The 21,104-nt window shown below is 52.7% G+C and overlaps 1 protein-coding gene across 1 annotated transcript in view; it reads right to left on the bottom strand.

Moving 5' to 3' along the window:
• Positions 1-21,104, bottom strand: part of SPG11 (SPG11 vesicle trafficking associated, spatacsin) — a 124,599-nt gene that overhangs the window by 61,740 nt on the left and 41,755 nt on the right. Inside the window, exons 17-20 of the mRNA XM_075346095.1 lie at positions 13,596-13,784; positions 12,996-13,099; positions 12,754-12,899; positions 12,511-12,675 (exon numbers count right to left, since the gene is read on the bottom strand). Of these exons, the coding sequence (XP_075202210.1) occupies positions 12,511-12,675; positions 12,754-12,899; positions 12,996-13,099; positions 13,596-13,784 (604 nt within the window). The remainder of the gene's footprint in view (positions 1-12,510; positions 12,676-12,753; positions 12,900-12,995; positions 13,100-13,595; positions 13,785-21,104) is intronic.

The raw sequence follows: 21,104 nt of genomic DNA, 5'->3' as shown, positions 1-21,104 counted from the left end.
GGTGTATAGCTACTTCCTCCGGAGGCCACACAAAGTATTACACTTTAAAAAGTGTAACCCCTCCCCTCTGCCTATACACCCTCCCGTGCATCACGGGCCCATCAGTTTTGGTGCCAAAGCAGGAAGGAGGAACTTATAAATTGGTCTAAGGTAAATTCAAACCGAAGGATGTTCGGAGAACTGAAACCATGAACCAAAAGAACCCTTCAACATGAACAACATGTGTACACAAAAGAACAACAGCCCGAAGGGAACAGGGGCGGGTGCTGGGTCTCCCAATAGGAGCTAGAAGAAAAGGAATTTACGGTAAGTAAACAAAATTCCCTTCTTTGTCGCTCCATTGGGAGACCCAGACAATTGGGATGTCCAAAAGCAGTCCCTGGGTGGGTAAAAGAATACCTCGATAAAAAGAGCCGAAAAAAACGGCCCTCTCTTACAGGTGAGCAACCGCCTCCTGAAGGACTCGCCTACCTAGGCTGGCATCTGCCACAGCATAGGCATGAACCTGATAGTGTTTCGTGAAAGTGTGCAAACTCGACCAGGTAGTGCTGCCACACCTGCTGAGCCGTAGCCTGGTGACGCAATGCCCAGGATGCCCCTGCGGCTCTGGTAGAATGGGCTTTCAGCTCCAAAGGAATCGGAAGCCCAGAAGAACGGTAGGCTTCAAGGATCAGTTCCTTGATCCACCGAGCCAAGGTTGACTTGGAAGCCTGCGACCCCTTACTCTGGCCAGTGACACGGACAAAGAGCGCATCAGAACGGCGCGGGGGCGCAGTGTGCGAAAAGAAGAGCCGGAGTGCTCTCCCGAGATCTAACAAGTGCCATCCTTTTCACAACTGTGAACTGGATGAGAGCCAAAAGAAGGTAAGGAGATATCCTGATTGAGAAGAAAAGGGGGATACCACCTTAAGAAGGCATTCCGGGACCGGACGCAGAACCACCTCATGCTGGCGAAACACCAGGAAGGGGGCTTTGCATGACAGCGCTGCTAGCTCAGACACTCTCCGAAGTGATGTGCCTGCCACTAAGAAGACCACCTTCTGCGAAAGGCGTGATAGATATAACTCTAAGAACGCTAAGAGCCATGACTCAATGGCCACCCAGTCAGGGTGAAGATCGCAGAATTCAGATGGAAAATAGCCCTTGGGACAGCAAGTCTGGTCGGTCCTGGGAGTGCCCACGGTCGACCCACCGTGAGGTGCCACAGATCCAGGTATCACGACCTCCTCGGCCAGTCTGGAGCGACGAGGATGGCGCGGCGTCAGTCGGACCCGATCTTCAGTAACACCCTGGGCAGCAGCGCCAGAGGAGGAAATACATAAGGCAGTCGAAATTGCGACCAGTCCTGGACTGATGCGTCCGCCGCCAGCGCTCTGTGCTGGTGGTTGATGTACGCGACCGCCGTGGCGACGTCCGACTGTATCCGGATCTGCCTGTCGTCCAGCCACCGCTGGAACGACTTTAGGGCTAGCTACACTGCCCTTATCTCCAGAACATTGATCTGAAGGGAGGACTCTGTCAGAGCCCAGGATCCCTGAGCCCTGTGGTGGCGGAAGACCGCTGTCCACCCTGACAGACTCTCGTCCGTCGTGACCATAGCCCAGGATGGGAGCAGGAAGGATTTTTCTTTCAACCAAGAAGTGGGAAGAAGCCACCCCTGAGGAGAGGCTTTGTCTGCCAGTGAAAGAGAGACGTTCCTGTCTAGGGACGTCGACCTCCTGTCCCATTTGCGGAGAATGTGCCATTGGAGTGGACGCAGATGAAACTGCGCAAGGGGAACTGCCTCCATTGCTGCCACCATCTTCCCTGGGAAGCGCGTGAGGCGCCTCAAGGGGTGAGACTGGGCCCGAAGGAGAAAGTGCACCCCTGTCTGCAGCGAACTCTGTTTGTCCAACGGTAGCTTCACTATCTCTGAGGGAGAATGAAAGTCCATCCCGAGGAAAGTCAGTGATTGGGTCGGTGTCAATTTTTACTTTGGGAAATTGATGATCCACCCGAACCTCTGGAGAGTCTCCAGAGCAATGTTCAGGCTGTGTTGACATGCCACCCGGGAGGGTGCCTTGACTTAGGAGATCGTCTAAGTAAGGGATCACCGAGTGTCCCTGAGAGTGTAGGCCCATCGTCACTGATGCCATGACCTTGGTGAAGACCCGTGGGACCGTCGCCAGGCCGAAAGGCAGAGTCACGAGCTGAAAGTGTTCGACCCGGAGGCGAAACACCGGAAGCGTTGATGCTCTGGTGTAATCGGCACATGGAGATAAGCATCCCTGATGTCGATTGATGCTAGGAAGACTCCCTGGGACATCGAAGCGATTACTGAGCGGAGAGATTCCATCCGAAACCGTCTGGTTCTCACGTGTCTGTTGAGCAGAATGAGGCCCGGAACGGACCGGAATGATCCGTCCTTTTTTGGTACCCCAAAAAAGTTGAAGTAAAGACCGCTACCACGTTCGTGAAGCGGAACGGGGATCACAACTCCATCTGCCGAAACGAGTCGGAGGACGAGAGCTGAGCTCTATCCTGTAACCGTGAGACGGAATGTCTCTCACCCATCGGTTTTTCATCCAATTGCTCGCCAAACAGACGGTCGCCAGAAAATGGCAAACCGGTTAAGAACTTCTTGGACGCAGAGTCTGCCTTCCATTCGCGTAGCCACATGGCCCTGCGGACTGCCACCGAATTGGCAGATGCTACCGCTGTACGGCTCGCAGAGTCCAGGACGGCGTTCATGGCGTAGGACGAAAAAACCGACGCCTGAGAAGTCAAAGACACATCCTGCGGGGCAGAGGTACTTGCGACCTCATTAGTCTCGGACAGACAAGCTGATAGCTTGGAATGCCCCCACGATTGCGAAGGCCGGAGCAAAAGACGCGCCTATGGCTTCATAGATGGATTTCATCATGAGCTCTATTTGCCTGTCAGTGGCATCCTTGAGCGATGAACCATCTGCCACTAATACTACGGATCTAGCCGCCAGTCTGGAGACTGGAGGATCCACCTTGGGACACTGAGCCCAACCCTTAACTACGTCAGGGGGGAAAGGGTAACGTGTGCCATTAAGGCGCTTAGTAAAGCGCTTGTCCGTAATGCTCTGTGCTTCTGGACAGAATCTCTGAAGTTAGAGTGATCGAAAAAAGCACTCCGGGTACGTTTGGGAAACCTAAACTGGTGTTTCTCCTACTGTGAAGCCGACTCCTCTATAGGTGGAGTTGGGGGAGAAGGACTAGCACCTGGTAGATGGACGTTATAAGGTCATTTACTATAGCGTCCCCTTCAGGTGTATCCAAATTGAGAGCAACGTCAGGATCAGAGCCCTGAGCTGCGACCTCCGCTTCATCCTCCAGAGACTCCTCCTGCTGAGACCCCGAACCGCTGATGAAATCGGGGAAGGTTCCCAGCAAGCCCGCTTAGCCTGTCTGAGGCTGCGGTCCGTGTCGGAGTTCTCACCGTGGGATCTGGGTGCCACCCCAGGAGCCCTTTGCTGTACCGACCGAGAGGGGCCTGGGGGCGATGAACTCACAGTGCCCTAGCCCTGTGTTACCGGTCTGGACTGCCAAGCTTCTAGTATCTTAGCCGACCATCTGTCCATAGACTGAGCCATGGAATGTGAAGCGACTCAGAGAGTTTCTCAGTCAAAAATGTAAACTCTGTCCCTTCCATCTGTGCAGTGGAAACCGGCGGTACCACCTGAGCCGAGGGTCCCACCAGTGCCGGAGGCTCCGGCTGAGTGAGTGCCACAGGGGCCGAGCATTGTCACAATGAGGGTAGGTGGAACCTGCAGGTAACATAGCCGCACAAGAGGTACAGGTTGCAAAATAAGCCTGTCCCTTGGCCCCCTTGCTTTCTGCGGACGACATGCTGTTGTCTCCTCTTAGAGATATAGCCAAAAGCAAATAATGCTGCCGAATAGAGAAAATGTATACAAAATATTTATATATATATATATATATATATATATATATATATATATATATATATATATATATATATATATATATATATATATATATATATATATATATATATATGAAGGGAATTTTGTTACTTACCGTAAATTCCTTTTCTTCTAGCTCTTATTGGGAGACCCAGACGATTGGGGTATAGCTACTGCCCTCCGGAGGCCACACAAAGCACTACACCAAAAGTGCAAGGCCCCTCCCCTTCTGGCTATACCCCCCCGTGGTATCACGGGTACTCCAGTTTTAGTGCCAAAGCAAGAAGGAGGAAGCCAACAACTGGTTTAAACAAATTAACTCCGATTAACATCGGAGAACTGAAAAACCGTTCAACATGAACAACATGTGTACCCGCAAACAGCAAAAACAATCCCGAAGGACAACAGGGCGGGTGCTGGGTCTCCCAATAAGAGCTAGAAGAAAAGGAATTTACGGTAAGTAACAAAATTCCCTTCTTCTTCAGCGCTCTATTGGGAGACCCAGACGATTGGGACGTCCAAAAGCTGTCCCTGGGTGGGTAACGAAATACCTCATGTTAGAGCTGCAAAACAGCCCTCCCCTACGGGGATGTCACTGCCGCCTGCAGGACTCTTCTACCTAAGCTGGCATCCGCCGAAGCATAGGTATGCACCTGATAATGCTTGGTGAAAGTGTGCAGACTCGACCAGGTAGCTGCCTGACACACCTGTTGAGCCGAAGCCTGGTGCCGTAATGCCCAGGACGCACCCACGGCTCTGGTTGAGTGGGCTTTTAGCCCTGAAGGAACCGGAAGCCCAGCAGAACGGTAGGCCTCTATAATTGGTTCTTTGATCCATCGAGCCAAGGTAGCTTTAGAAGCCTGCAACCCCTTGCGCGGACCGGCGACAAGGACAAAAAGTGCATCGGAACGGCGCATGGGCGCCGTGCGGGAAATGTAGATCCTGAGAGCTCTCACCAGATCTAGCAAACGCAAGTCCTTTTCATACCGGTGAACCGGATGAGGATAAAAGGAAGGCAAGGATATATCCTGATTAAGATGAAACGAGGATACGACCTTAGGGAGAAACTCCGGAATGGGGCGCAGCACTACTTTGTCCTGGTGGAACACCAAGAAGGGAGCCTTGGATGACAGAGCTGCCAGCTCAGACACTCGCCGAAGCGATGTGATCGCAACAAGAAACGCCACTTTCTGTGACAGGCGAGAAAAAGAAACTTCTTTGAGAGGCTCGAAAGGCGGCTTCTGGAGAGCAACTAGTACTCTGTTCAGATCCCATGGATCCAACGGCCGCTTGTACGGGGGCACAATATGACAGACCCCCTGCAGGAACGTGCGCACCTTAGGAAGACGTGCTAGACGCTTCTGAAAAAACACGGATAGTGCCGAGACTTGCCCTTTAAGGGAGCTGAGCGACAAGCCCTTTTCCAACCCTGATTGCAGGAAAGACAGAAAAGTGGGCAATGCAAATGGCCAGGGAGACACTCCCTGAGCAGAGCACCAGGTTAAGAAAATCTTCCACGTTCTGTGGTAGATCTTAGCAGAAGTTGACTTCCTAGCTTGTCTCATTGTGGCTACCACTCCCTGGGATAAGCCTGTTGACGATAGGATCCAGGACTCAATGGCCACACAGTCAGGTTCAGGGCCGTCCGGTCCCTGATGGTACTCCTGCTCGGCATCCACCAGGTGCTATGGGTCTGTGGATGGAGCCCGGCGTCAGAGCTTTGAGGCCGGCAGGATCCCACTTCCACAGAGCCCCCAAGGGGATGTGGAAGGAAAACAGCATGTGAGGCTCCAGCCCTGTACCAGCAATAGGTACCTCAACCTTACAACACCATCCAGGGGTGAGAAGGGAGCATGCTGGGGGCCCTATATGGGCCCTCTTTTCTTCCATCCGAAATAGTCAGCAGCTACTGCTGACTAAAATCTGTGGAGCTATGCATGGAATGTCTGACCTCCTTCGCACACAAAGCTAAAAACTGGAGTACCCGTGATACCACGGGGGGGTATAGCCAGAAGGGGAGGGGCCTTGCACTTTTGGTGTAGTGCTTTGTGTGGCCTCCGGAGGGCAGTAGCTATACCCCAATCGTCTGGGTCTCCCAATAGAGCGCTGAAGAAATATATATATATATATATATATATATATATATATATATATATATATATATATATATATATATATATATATATATATATATATATATATATATATATATATATATATATATATATATATATATATATATATATATATATATATATATATATATATATATATACATACATACTTCTGTACTCAAGGGGGGTCAGCACCTGACAACTGGTGTGGCTTACCAACCGCCCCAAGCGGTGGTGCGTCCACCAGATTCCCTGCCTGGGACTCCCAGAGCTGCAGAGCTCATTCTGACATCCTCCACCGGCAGAAGAGATTATAACAATGGCTGCCAGCGTTCTGAGGGGAGGAGGGAGCCATGGGAGTGCCTAATAAAGTGCGGGCATCTGGTGCCCCACAGTGCTCAGTGAGGGGGGAGGAGGATACCAAAGCATGCTCCAGCCCTCACTGCCGACGTCCAGTCGGCCGTCCCGCCCCCACCCCTGACTGGCAGGCCCGGGGGCGGGAGTACATGGTACTAGGCCGCAAAAGCCGGGGACTAAAGTTAAAAGCGCGGCCGGCCAACAGGCGCGGTAGTCCCGGCTCACAAACCACACAGCAGCCGCTGCGGCGTCTGTAACACCGACGCTGCCTGCACCGTCCCTAAGGGGACACAGAGTACCTCATGGATGCAGGGCCCTGTCCCTGATATCCAGCCTCCTGTCCGTCAGATTCCCCCAGGGGCTGCGGAGGGAGCCCGGTCCCAGTGAACGGCGACCGGTTAGGATCCCACTTCTCCCCGAACTGCGGAGCTCGTTCTCAAATCCCCCACCGGCAGCAGTGATTATAACAATGGCTGCCAGCGTTCTGAGGGGAGGATGGAGCCGTGGGCGTGCCTAATAAAGTGCAGGAAACTGGTGCCCCACAGTGCTCAGTGAGGGGGGAGGAGGATACCAAAGTATGCTCCAGCCCTCACTGCCGACGTCCAGTCGGCCGTCCCGCCCTTACCCCTGTCTGGCAGGCCCGGGGGCGGGAGTATATGGTACTAGGCCGCAAAAGCCGGGGACTAAAGTTAAAAACGCGGCCGGCAAACAGGCGCGGTCGGCGCGGTAGTCCCGGTCTCACAAACCACACAGGAGCCGCTGCGGCGTCTGCAACACAGGCGCTGCATGCCCCGTCCCTCAGGGGACACAGAGTACCTTATGGATGCAGGGCCCTGTCCCTGATGATATCCAGGCTCCTGTCCGTCAGATTCCCCCAGGGGCTGCGGATGGAGCTCGGTCCCAGTGAATGGTGACCGGTTAGGATCCCACTTCTCCCAGAGCCTCTAAGGGATGGGGAAGGAAAACGGCATGTGGGCTCCAGCCTCTGTACCCGCAATGGGTACCTCAACCTTAACAGCACCGCCGACTTAGTGGGGTGAGAAGGGAGCATGCCGGGGGCCCTGTGGGGGGCCCTCTTTTCTTCCATCCGATATAATCAGCAGCTGCTGCTGACTAAAATGTGAAGCTTGTGTGCATGTGTGCCTCCTTCAACACAAAGCTAAAAACTGATGGGCCCGTGATGCACGGGAGGGTGTATAGGCAGAGGGGAGGGGTTATACTTTTTAAAGTGTACTACTTTGTGTGGCCTCCGGAGGCAGTAGCTATACACCCAATTGTCTGGGTCTCCCAATGGAGCGACAAAGAAAATCAAGAATTCTGGGGATCGCCAGAGGCATAGGTTGGACATTAGATTCCCTGCACTGGGAAAGGAAAGTTTTCCACGTACGGTGGTAAATACGGGATGAAGGACAGCTTTCGGCACTGTACATGGTGGAGATGACCGCGGGAGAGAATCTCGCTCTTGTTAAAATCCAGGTCTCAATGGCCAGGCCGTCAGCTTCAGGTCTCTGGAGTTGATGGGAAATGGGCCCTTGGGTCAGCAGGTCTGGGATGCTTACGAGGCGCCATGAGCAATTGTAGTAATTCAGCATACCAGGCGCACCTGGGCTAGTCCGGTGCTATTAGTATCACCGGGTCTCCTGTTTTGATCTTCCTGATTACTCGCGGCAGCAGGGGCAGAGGCGAAAAACATGTAAGGTAGACTGAAACGAAACGCCAATGGACTGTGGATCACGTGACGTGGCTAAGAACGCGGGTACCTTTGCGTTCAACCTTGAGGCCATTAGATCCACGTCTGGTGTACCCCAGCGAGTGAGGATGTGTGGGAACACTTCTGGGTGGAGAAACCACTCTCCGGCGGCCAGGCCTTGGCAACTTAGAAGGTCCGCCACCCAGTTCTCTACTCCCGGTATGTGTAACGCTGAAAACACAGACCCCCGTCGATTCGGCCCAGGTGAGGATCCTGAGGACCTCGAGATAAGCTGTCTTGCTGCTGGTACCTCCTGCCGATTGACATAGGCCACAGCTGTTGCATTGTCCAATTGGACCAAACGACCTGCTCGCAGAAGGGAGGAATGACCTGAGTGCGAGAAGATCGCGCTGATTTTCAGGATGATTTCTGGGAAGGGAAGACTCCTGGGGCGTCCAACGTCTCGAAGCAGTGTGGAGCCAGTACGCTGCTCCCCAGACTAAGAGGCTGGCGTCCGTGGTCAGGAGTAGCCAGTCCACTTGGGGGAGAAAATCTCCTTCTCGATATTCAAGAGGACTGAAGCCACCAGCAAAGCGCATACCTGACTGAAGGTGTCAGGTGAAAAGTTCGTCCAAGGAAGAGGGGCTCTTGTCCCAGGCAGCTAGAAGCGCAAGCTGCAGTGGGCGGTGGTGTGGCTAAGCGAGCAGCACTGCCTCTATAGCCGCCGCTATCCTACCTAGCACTCTCATACTGAATCGTATGGAGCGAGAGGAGTACGTAGAGGGCAGTGTACCGCTTGTTGTAGAGCGGTCGCCTTGTCTTGAGGGAGAAATATCAAGCCCCGAAGGGTGTCCAGGGACATGCCCAGGGAGGTGACTGATTTTGACGGAACCGGGGATGATTTGACTGGAGTCAGAAGCCGCTCTAAGCGGGATAGGATGCCCACAGAGATCTGCACGCTGGTTGAGCCCTTTATGAGGAGGTCATTCAAGCCAAGCAGAACAGCCACTCTTCTGGCATGAAGGGCACTCATGGCGGCCGCCATGACCTTTGTTAAGACCCTTGGTGCTGTGGCAGAGCTGAGGGTAGGGCCACAAATGAAAAAAAGAAGTCCTGAACCGCGAAGCGGAGGAACTTTTGGTGAGCTGGAGCGATGGGTATGTGCAGGTACGCGTCCCTGATAGCTAGGGAGGCAAGGAATTCTCCTTCGACCATAAAGGTAATAAAGGACCCTAGGAATTCCATTCTGAATCTCCTTACGTGCACGTTTGCTCAGGTGTTAGAGGTCCAGGATGGGTCGAACTGACCTGTCCTTTTTTGGGGACCACAAGAGGTTGGAATAGAAGGACTTGAACCTCTCGCCGTCCGGAACAGGTACCATCGCCCCCGCCGTTTGGAGGGAGTGGATTGGTGAGGAGAAGGCCTCGCGGTGTTTTGGAGCCTTTGGGGGGTTTTGAGAGAAAAGACTGACCAGGGTATCGGGTCCGGAATTCAATGTGGTAACAGGAAGACTCAAGGTATCGCACCCATTTGTGGTCTGAGGCGGCGGCCCAGATTGAGGAGGTCTTTGTCTAGACTGCCAGGACGAAGTGGACTTTGGGAGGGCTGAGAAGGTCGGGCCCTGCGTGTCTAGTAAAAAACATCCTGGGCTAGAGTTGGGGGAGGGAGGTACTCTTTTCCTCCTTTGGCGTCAGAAAAAAAGAGCCTGTCCAGACGATCGGCAAACCATCGGTCTGGAAAGGAGTACTGTGAGAGGCTTCTTAAAGACAGAGTCCGCTCTCCATTATCGGAACCAGAGGGCCTTACGGATAGCTATGGTATTTGAGGCGGCAATAACTGCGCAGGTAGCAGCGTCGAGGGAGGCCTGCCTGAGGTACTCTACTCTGCCGCCGCAGCAATGTGAACTGTTAGGCCAGAATCACACTTGCAAGTGTCTTGCGTATAACTCGCGTGAGTCTCTCATTGCATCACCCGTCATGGCCGCACACTCACTAGACAGGTGCGTCTGAGCTGCATAGATACATGCAACCGACCCGCTCCTGTTAGGAGAATTTGAGTCTGTGCCAGGTGATTCAATGAGAGACTCGCAAGTGTGACTCTGGCCTTACATCTGTGAGGGTCTGAGGGAAACTGGTAGTCCTGGTGCCTGTGCGACCCACACGGAAGGGGAGAGGGACCCGCAGCCTCAAGGCGGAGCGATCAAGCTGCTCCACTTGTCTGTCTGTAAAAGACAGGAGGGTCCTTCAGGCAGGCGGGAAGCTGGGTGAGGGTCCACTGAGGCCGGATCGGGCCAGCCCTTAGAGTCAGCTAAGCCAAAGGGGTACCGGGACTCCCATGAGTTTACAGATACCGAAGCGGCATCAAAAAACTTTTTTTTTCTTTTTTTGAGGTTTCTTCACCCTTTTAAAGGAGACCACAGGGTCAGTAGCAGTGGATGGGAGATCTTCCACATACAGAGTTTGGTTGATTGCCGCAATAAGGGAGTCCATCGCAGCTTGATCGTTCGGGGAGGTTGAAACCAAGGAATCATCCCGGTACAAACATCATTCCCCTTCTTCCGGCTCCTCAGAGACCGCGGAACATGTGGGAGAACCCCATCTGTGTACCCCGGAGGGAGAACCATGGGGGTCATGCCATTTTTCTGATCTGCAACCAGTGAAGCAGAGGGCTGATTCTTATCAGAAGGACCCTCTATAGAGTTGTCATCAGGCTGCGTTCTGTCCAGGGGCCCCAAGGGGTGTGAGGACGATGTTGCATAGCCAGCATCAGGTTCTGGGAAATGTGCCCATTCCGGGGGACTGAGAGCCGTAGGCTCTGGGCTGGCAGCGGTTGCTGCGATGGTGGCGGAGGGGGAGGGGGGGAGCTACAGGGGCACCGGACTCACAGAAGGAAGAGGTGCTATCATCCCCTAGTAGCTCAGCGTGGCAGGATACATTAAAAGTCTTATAGTTGTTGCTGTAGTCGTGCAGGGCATAAAACATGTGACCGCAGCTCCTGGCTGATGAGCCACAAACTCTGATTGTAATGAGGGAGCAATGCTCTGCAGAGCTAATGTGCAAGTGAGGAAATAACTCACCCAGAACCTGATGACCCCTCCCCCCTGCTTTTGTGTCCCAGTTCCTGTGGGAAGGAGGAAGCCAGCTCTGAGAGACACCCACAGTCTCTGATCACAACAAGAGGGAGCAATGCTCTGCAGAGCTCCTGTGTGAGGAGGGTTACGCGCGCTTTGGTGAGGGGGCGTGGCTTATCGAGTGTCGGAGGGGGCAGGGCTTAGCTCCGACAAGAAGGCATGAGAAAATATAATAAACAAAAAAAATGGTGGAAAGGGACTCCCCTTCCCCCCTCCAGCCCTGCACAACAATGGTGGACAGAAAAAAACTATGAGTGTACCGCAGCTGCGGGTGTGGGAGCTCTCCCCCTCCCCCCCCCACAGGTGGAATGCTATACAGGAGTCAGCTATCATCCCATGTGAATACAGTCAGGGAGGATCTGACCTTTGCTCCAATTCCTGTCAGGCAACAAGTGTGGATATTCTGACGCCTGCTGTGAAGCTGCCTCTCCTTTCTTAAGCCCCCGGTCACAGAGCTTTTATCAACTCAGAGCCTGCCAGAGGAACTGAGGAAGTTTTTTTATCTGCTCTGGAAATCAGAAGGATCTCACCTCATGTGGAGATGGCAGTCTGCTGCCTGGTCACGCTGGTGCAGAGCATGTATCAACTCAGAGCCTGCCAGAGGGACTGAGGAAGTTTTCATCTTCTCTGGGCTCTGGAAAATCGGTGCCTGTGAGAACCGTCGTCCAGTGAGTAACAGCCTAGGATCCAGCATCGCAGAAGGGGGTACGGGGAGGTGACACTCCGCGTTCCCGCCTGTTGATGGTTTTGGGAAATCGGTCCCCGAAGGAAACCGTCGCCCTCTAAAAACAAAAAATTCTTCCTGCAGTAGTCTGCAGAGATGTGCCTCCTATAGACACTAAGCTAAAACTGAAGTAGCCAGGCTGGGCCAGGGGATGTATACTGCAGGGGAGGTGCTAAAATCTTTGCATCTACTTAGTGTGCTCATATGGATAAGCAGCATAACACCCATGGTCCTGTGTCCCCCAATGAGGCATCAGAGAAATGGCCTTTTCCCAGCATCAATAGTTGTAGTACTATTTGGGGGTTGGCGAGGACTGACTTGTGGCAATACCAATAATCACAAGTACAGCTTGTTTTGATAAAAAGGTTGTTATATAAGCGAGAGTTTCTCTGTAGCTCGGGCTAATGTATGAGTGGGATTCCCGTACTCCCCATATGACATTAAAACTAAAATTCCCAAATATTATATTTGAGCAACAATTTTACAATTCATTAAACATGAATTCATGTATACAGCATCAATATACACCATCTTCCATTTTTCAAGAGATATCCGCTCTACCTGAAGTAGATGGTAGAGCGTAATGTCAGGAGGTGATCCGCAATTGGATGGGTGCTGTGAGAAGAGAGCTGCCCTTAGTTTGGGATAGGGGGTCAATGCCATCTTCAATAATGGAAGATCCACGTTCCATTGGCAAAGGTTTGGCTCTTCATGCTGCTTCATCATCTATTGTGAAAAATTAAGTAATATTGTATACAGCAGACCTTCAAGAAGAAAGGACTATGTAAAAATGATATGAATTACCCCATCAATTCCACCAGGGGCATACATGATCGTTGCAAGTGCAAGCAGAGTATGCCCATCTAGGAGCATATTGTTCACACTTGGTTGGCAACCGGGCATCAGCATATGGGCATTGGACAGACTGACCTGGAACATCCGATCAGCATCTAATGATGAGGAAATGTAACCATTAGGAATTAGACAACATCTAGGAAACACTAAGACCATAGTGGCAATGCCTGAAAAGGCAGCATACATCTCACCTGCGTTGTCACTAACTTGTCGATTATGCACCAGGTACCCAAACCAGGGGTAAGTGTCATGTAAAGTTGTGTCGGCCAAAGGAGAACACAATTCTGGATTTAATCTGTGAATATCAGATCACAAAGTAAGCTATATCATCAATACAGTCATTCAATCTGAGGAGTCAAGAAAATGACCTAATGGAAGAAGTAGAAGGCTTCTCTAATAACACAAGTACTAGGACTTTTAGTGGAATAAGTATGCATTGTGCCATAATGCAAAGGTTTTGAGAAATAGAGAGAGAAAGAGAGATGAGAAGAAAAAAGGAAAGCAAAGCAGAAAAAAAAGGAAAGCAGAAAAAAAAGGAAAGCAGAAAAAAAAGGAAAGCAGGAAAAAAAGGAAAGCAGAAAAAAAGGAAAGCAGAAAAAAAAAGAAATAAAAAAAAAAAAGGGAAAAAGAAAAAAGGGAAAGAGAAAATTTTATTTTATTGCCATATTACTTATTTTACATTTTTAATTCTAAAAATAAGTAATAGTATGGCAAAATGTTTTTTGTTATTTAAATAAAAAAAACCCTCACAGTGAAATACGGGGCAAGCAGTAAGAAGTATTAGGCGATACCTGTGACAATCTAGATAACTGTACAGCATGTACCGGAGACCACGCTCAACACATAAAACTATAAATTGATTATGAAGATCTGGACGGCCTGGAGAAGTGTCTTCTGGATCCATCAATCTTCCACTTATTGCTAGACGTTCCACAAGACGCTCAAAATCATTCAGTTCAGAGGGAGTAAAAATATTCATCCTATAAAAAAAAAAAAAGCAAAAAAGAGAATTTTGTTTACTTACCGTAAATTCTTTTTCTTATAGTTCCGTATTGGGAGACCCAGACATTGGGTGTATAGCTTCTGCCTCCGGAGGACACACAAAGTACTACACTAAAAAGTGTAGCTCCTCCCTCTGAGCCTATACACCCCCTGGAGAACCAGATCTAGCCAGTTTAGTGCAAAAGCTGAAGGAGAATAGCCACCCACAAGTAAAGACAGAGCAAGAACCGGAACAACCGGAGCCTCTGTCTACAACAACAGCCGGTGAAAACACACGGAACAAGAAAACTGCCAACAGGCAACAGGGAGGGTGCTGGGTCTCCCATGTCGGAACTATAAGAAAAAGAATTTACGGTAAGTAAACAAAATTCTCTTTTTCTTCATCGTTCCTTATGGGAAACACAGACCATGGGACGTCTCAAAGCAGTCCATGGGTGGGAATAAACAGAAAACTGAGAAGTAGGCAAAACCTAACTTCACAAATGGGCGACAGCCGCCTGAAGGATGCGTCTGCCCAAGCTCGCATCTGCCGAAGCATGAGCATGCACTTGATAGTGCTTCGAAAAGGTATGCAGACTAGACCAAGTGGCAGCCTGACAGACCTGCTGAGCCGTAGCCTGGTGCCGGAAAGCCCAAGAGGCACCAACAGCTCTGGTCGAGTGTGCCTTGATCCCCGGCGGGGGAGGCAGCAGAGTACACTGGTAGGCATCGGATATGGCCGACCTAATCCAACGAGCTAAGGTCGGCTTAGAAGCCGAGAGGCCCTTCCGCCGACCTGTGGTTAGCACAAAAAGAGAGGTGCACCGCCTAAGAACAGCGGTGCGAGACACATAGATCCGGAGCGCCCGCACCAGATCCAGAGTATGCAACGCTTTTTCAAAGCGATGAACAGGAGCCGAACAAAAGGAAGGCAGGGAAATGTCCTGGTTAAGGTGGAAAGGAGAAACCACCTTAGGGAGAAAATCCAGAGTCGGACGGAGAACCACCTTGTCTTGATGAAAAACCAAAAAAGGTGACTCCGAAGAGAGCGCAGCCAAATCAGAGACTCTCCTGAGGGAAGTTATGGCCACTTTCTGTGAAAGACGAGACAAAGAAACCTCCCTAAGAGGCTCAAAGGGGGGTTTCTGCAAGGCCGCGAGGACCAGATTGAGGTCCCAGGGATCCAAGGGCCGCCGGTAAGGCGGAATGATGTGAGACGCGCCCTGCATGAAGGTGCGCACCTGAGCCAGCCGGGCGATACGCCGCTGGAACAGCACTGACAGAGCCGAGACTTGTCCCTTGAGGGAATTGAGGGATAGTCCTAGCTGCAGACCGGACTGTAGAAAGGACAGAAGGGTCGGCAAGGAAAAAGGCCAAGGAGCATGGCCGGAAGAGCGACACCAGGACAGGAAAATTCTCCAGGTCCTGTGATAGATTTTGGCCGAGGAAGACTTCCGAGCCCGAGTCATAGTGGAGATGACTTCAGGAGGAATACCAGAAGCCGTCAAGATCCAGGACTCAAGAGCCATGCCGTCAATCTGAGAGCCGCAGAATTCTGGCGGAAAAACGGACCTTGTGAGAGAAGGTCTGGACAGTCCGGAAGATGCCACGGCACCTCTACGGACAGATGGAGCAGGTCTGGGTACCAAGCTCGCCTGGGCCAGTCCGGTGCAATGAGGATGACCCGACGGCCCTCCATTCTGATCTTGCGCAGAACTCTGGGCAAGAGAGCTAGAGGGGGAAACACGTAGGACAGACGAAACTGGGACCAATCTTAAACCAGAGCGTCCGCTGCAAGGGCCTGAGGATTGTGGGAGCGAGCCACGTAAACCGGAGCCTTGTTGTTGTGCCGGGATGCCATTAGATCCACTTCCGGAGTGCCCCACTTGCAGCAGATTGACTGAAACACTGCCGGATGCAGGGACCACTCGCCACTGTCCACGGTTTGACGGCTGAGATAATCTGCTTCCCAGTTTTCCACGCCTGGGATGTGGACTGCGGATATGGTGGACTTGGAGTCCTCCGTCCATTGAAGGATGCGTTGAACCTCCAACATTGCCAGGCGGCTGCGTGTCCCGCCTTGGTGATTGATGTAGGAAACCGCTGTCGCGTTGTCTGACTGGACTCGGATGTGCTTGCCCGCCAAAAGGTGGTGAAAGGCTAGGAGAGGCAGAAGCACAGCTCTGGTTTCCAGCACATTGATCGAGAGGGCTGACTCGGACGGAGTCCAAGTGCCCTGTGCTCGGTGGTGGAGACATACCGCTCCCCAGCCGGATAGACTGGCATCCGTGGTGAGGATCACCCAGGACGGGGCCAGGAAGGAGCGTCCCTGAGACAGAGAGAGGGGCCGAAGCACCACTGAAGGGTGCCCCTGGTCTGTGGCGACAGAGCCACTAGCCTGTGCAAGGAGGAAGTCCGCTTGTCCCAACAGCGGAGAATGTCCAGCTGCAGAGGACGCAGATGGAACTGGGTAAAGGGAACAGCCTCCATTGACGCCACCATCTGACCCAGCACCTGCATCAGGTGCCTGATGGAATGACGGCGGGGACTGCTGTTTGACTAAGGGCAGCTTCACAAGTGCCGGCAGAGTCTCGAACTGCATCCCTAGGTACGTGAGCCTCTGGGTCGGAGTCAGAGTGGACTTGGGCAGATTGACAAGCCACCCGAATTAGGTTAGAGTGGCGAGAGTGAGCGAGACACTCCGCTGACAGTCTGCGCTGGATGAAGCCTTGACTAGAAGGTCGTCCAGGTAAGGAATCACTGCCAACCCCTGGAGGTGCAGAACCGCAACCACTGCTGCCATGACCTTGGAGAATACTCGAGGGGCCGTGGCTAACCCGAAGGGGAGAGCCACGAATTGGAAATGTTCCTCTCCGATTGCAAAACGTAGCCAACGCTGGTGTGAAACTGCAATTGGCACATGCAGATAGGCATCTCTGATGTCGATGGATGCCAGGAAATCTCCTTGGGTCATTGAGGCAATGACTGATCGCAGAGACTCCATGCGAAAATGCCGCACCTGAACATGCTTGTTGAGAAGCTTGAGATCCAGGATGGGCTGGAAGTAACCGTCCTTTTTGGGGACTAGGAAGAGATTTGAGTAGAAACCTCTGAACCGTTCCCGGGCGGGAACCGGTACAATTACTCCGTTGGCCTGCAAGGATGCCACGGACTGAGAGAAGGCGGCGGCCTTGGAGCAGGGGGGAGTTGAGAGAAAAAATCTGCCTCCGAGCCCCCAGTAAAGGCATCCTCCTCGTCCTGCGAGTCAGCTCGTGAATCGGAGCCGAGGGACGAGGAAGGAGAGGGGACCCTGCGTCTCCTTTTAGGAGGACGGGGTCTGGGACCAGATGAAGAATCCTCTGTGAGCTCTGCTGAGAGAGCCCTAGCAGCAGAGGCGCCCTGAGAAGGGGGTTGATGGATGTGCAGCAAAGTCCGGGACAGCTGTCCCATGGAGTCGGCAAAAGACTGGGAGATAGACCTAGAGAAGGATTCTACCCAAGCCGGGGGTTCAGCCACCGGAGCCGGAGCAGCCGGAGGGACCACTGTGGGTGCGATTCCAGGCTGAGGCATTGTCAGGTTAGAGCAGGCATCACAATGTGGATATGTGCTCGGTTCAGGCTGTAGGAGCTTACAAGCAGTGAATACAGCTTTGGAGCCTTGCTCCTCGTGTGAGACATGCTGCTGGAGTGGGGGCTCTGCCAGAATGACCCCCAGAGAGTATATACAGAGGTCCACAACCAGAGGTTGTGGCTTACCAGGCCGCTGGAGCGGTGTTGTGTGCCCTCCAGATCCCGAAGCCCGGACCCCTAAGCACCTCAGCAGGGATGCTGCAGCCAGTGCTGATCGCAGAGAAAACGCTGATAAAATGGCGCCGGAGCGAAGAGAGGGGGGCGGGACCTACTCTGAGAGCGGGATCTGGAGGGTCATAGAGACATACAGGGGAGGAGACATGTACCCAGTGAGGAGTGTCCCTCCCCTGTGCCGAACGGCCGCTGGGTGGAGCCGCGCTGTCCCTCTGCATGAATGACATGCGAGGGCAGTGAAACCGAAAGTAGGCCTCCGGCGGTGCGGCCGGCGCGCAGGCACCATCGGCGCGGTTCTCAGGCGACAGCCAGAGAACCCGCCGGAAATGTCATAAAAATCACTCAGCACACTCTCCCACCACAATAAAGTACAGGGACCCCCAATATATAAACGTCTCAGGTACTTAGCTTGCTGAGACGCAGGGTTCCAAGTCCCTGGGGATGAGTGCTCCGTCCAGCAGGATCCTGAAGGGCTGCGGATGGAGACCGGTCTCCTGCCAAGCATGGAGAACCGTGCTGGCTACCATTTCAATCCAGAGCCCAGGAGGGATGGTGAAGGAGCACGGCACGCAAGGCTCCAGCCTTGGAATCAACCTTAATAGCACCGCCGACACAGTGGGGTGAGAAGGGACATGCCGGGGGTCCAGGCTTGGACCCGCTTTTCGTCAAACTCTTTCCAAAAATCAAAAATCAGATGAGAATGCATGTGTGGATGTATGACCTCCTGAACACAAAGAGATAAACTGGCTAGATCTGGTTCTTCAGGGGGTGTATAAGCTCAGAGGGAGGAGCTACACTTTTGAGTGTAGTACTTTGTGTGTCCTCCGGAGGCAGAAGCTATACACCCATGGTCTGGGTCTCCCATAAGGAACGATAAAGAGAATTTTGTTTACTTACCGTAAATTCTTTTTCTTATAGTTCCGACATGGGAGACCCAGACCATGGGTGTATAGCTTCTGCCTCCGGAGGACACACAAAGTACTACACTAAAAAGTGTAGCTCCTCCCTCCGAGCATATACACCCCCTGGATGACAATCTAACCAGTTCAGTGCAAAAGCTGAAGGAGGACATCCACCCATAAGTAGAGATAGAGTAAAACTCGGAATAACCGGAACCTCTGTCTACAACAACAGCCGGTGAAACACACGGAACAAGAACTGCCAACAGGCAACAGGGAGGGTGCTGGGTCTCCCATGTCGGAACTATAAGAAAAAGAATTTACGGTAAGTAAACAAAATTCTCTTTTTCTTCATCGTTCCTTATGGGAGACCCAGACCATGGGACGTCTCAAAGCAGTCCATGGGTGGGAAATAAACAGAAAACTAAGAAGTAGGCAAAACCTAACTTCACAAATGGGCGACAGCCGCCTGAAGGATGCGTCTGCCCAAGCTCGCATCTGCCGAAGCATGAGCATGCACTTGGTAGTGCTTCGAAAAGGTGTGCAGACTAGACCAAGTGGCAGCCTGACAAACCTGCTGAGCCGTAGCCTGGTGCCTGAAAGCCCAGGAGGCACCGACAGCTCTGGTCGAGTGCGCCTTGATCCCCGGCGGGGGAGGCACTTGAGAACATTGGTAGGCATCAGAGATGGCCGACCTAATCCAACGAGCTAGGGTCGGTTTAGAAGCCGAGAAACCCTTGCGCTGACCCGTGGTTAGCACATAAAGAGAGGTGCACCGCCTAAGAGCAGCGGTGCGTGACACATAGATTCGGAGCGCCCGCACCAAATCCAAGGTATGCAACGCCTTTTCAAAGCGATGCACAGGGGCCGGACAAAGGGAAGGCAATGAAATGTCCTGGTTGAGGTGGAAAGAAGACACCACCTTAGGGAGAAAGTCCGGAGTCGGACGGAGAACCACCTTGTCTTGGTGAAACACCAAAAAAGGTGACTCCGAAGAGAGCGCAGCCAAATCAGAGACTCTCCTGAGAGAAGTTATGGCCACCAGAAAAACCACTTTCTGTGAAAGTCTAAACAAAGGAACCTCCCTAAGAGGCTCAAAGGGGGGTTTCTGTAAGGCCGTGAGGACCAGATTAAGATCCCAGGGATCCAAAGGCCGCCGGTAAGGAGGAATGATGTGAGATGCGCCCTGTATGAAGGTGCGCACCTGAGCCAGTCGGGCGATACGCCGCTGGAATAATACCGACAGAGCCGACACCTGTCCCTTGAGGGAATTGAGGGATAGTCCTAGCTGCAGACCGGACTGTAGAAAGGACAGAAGGGTCGGCAAGGAGCATGGCCGGAGAAGCGACACCAGGACAGGAAAATCTTCCAAGTCCTGTGGTAAATCCTGGCCGAGGAAGACTTCCGAGCCTGAGTCATAGTGGAGATGACCTCAGAAGGAATGCCTGAAGCAGTCAGGATCCAGGACTCAAGAGCCACGCCGTCAATCTGAGAGCCGCAGAATTCTGGCGGAAAAACGGACCTTGAGAGAGAAGGTCTGGGCGGTCCGGGAGATGCCACGGCATTTCTACGGACAGACGGAACAGATCTGGGTACCAAGCTCGCCTGGGCCAGTCCGGAGCAATGATTATGACCCGACGGCCCTCCATTCTGATCTTGCGCAGAACCCTGGGCAAGAGAGCTAGAGGGGGAAACACGTAGGCCAGACGGAACTGGGACCAATCTTGAACCAGCGCGTCCGCTGCGAAGGGCTGAGGATCGTGGGAGCGAGCAACGTAAACCGGGACCTTGTTGTTGTGCCGGGATGCCATTAGATCCACTACCGGAGTGCCCCACTTGCGGCAGATTGACCGGAACACTGCCGGATGCAGGGCCCACTCGCCGCTGTCCACGGTTTGACGGCTGAGATAATCGGCCTCCCAGTTTTCTATGCCTGGGATGTGGACTGCGGATATGGTGGACTTGGAGTCCTCCGTCCACTGAAGGATTCGTTGAACCTCCAACATCACCAGGCGGCTGCGAGTCCCGCCCTGGTGATTGATGTAGGCAACAGCTGTCGCGTTGTCCGACTGGACTCGAATGTGCTTGCCCGCCAACAGGTGGTGAAAGGCTACGAGAGCTAGAAGAACAGCCCTGATTTCCAGCACATTGATCGAGAGGGCTGATTCGGACGGAGTCCAAGTGCCCTGTGCTCGGTGGTGGAGAAATACTGCTCCCCAGCCGGAGAGGCTGGCATCCGTGGTGAGGATCACCCAGGATGGAGTCAGGAAGGAGCGTCCCTGTGACAGAGAGAGAGGCCGAAGCCACCACTGAAGAAAGCTCCTGGTCTGTGGCGACAGAGCCACTAGCCTGTGGAAGGAAGAGGTCCGCTTGTCCCAACAGCGGAGAATGTCCAGCTGCAGAGGACGCAGATGGAACTGGGCAAAGGGAACCGCTTCCATTGACGCCACCATCTGACCCAGCACCTGCATGAGGTGCCTGATGGAATGACGGCGGGGCTTCAACAGAGAGCGCACCGCCAGATGAAGGGACTGCTGTTTGACTAAGGGCAGCTTCACAAGTGCCGGCAGAGTCTCGAATTGCATCCCTAGGTACATAAGTTCCTGGGTCGGGATCA

The sequence above is a fragment of the Anomaloglossus baeobatrachus genome, chromosome 4 (assembly GCF_048569485.1).
Source record: "Anomaloglossus baeobatrachus isolate aAnoBae1 chromosome 4, aAnoBae1.hap1, whole genome shotgun sequence".
Taxonomy (NCBI): Eukaryota; Metazoa; Chordata; class Amphibia; order Anura; family Aromobatidae; genus Anomaloglossus; species Anomaloglossus baeobatrachus.
Note: the sequence above shows the minus strand (reverse complement) of the source record. Positions and strands in the feature narration are given on the sequence as shown.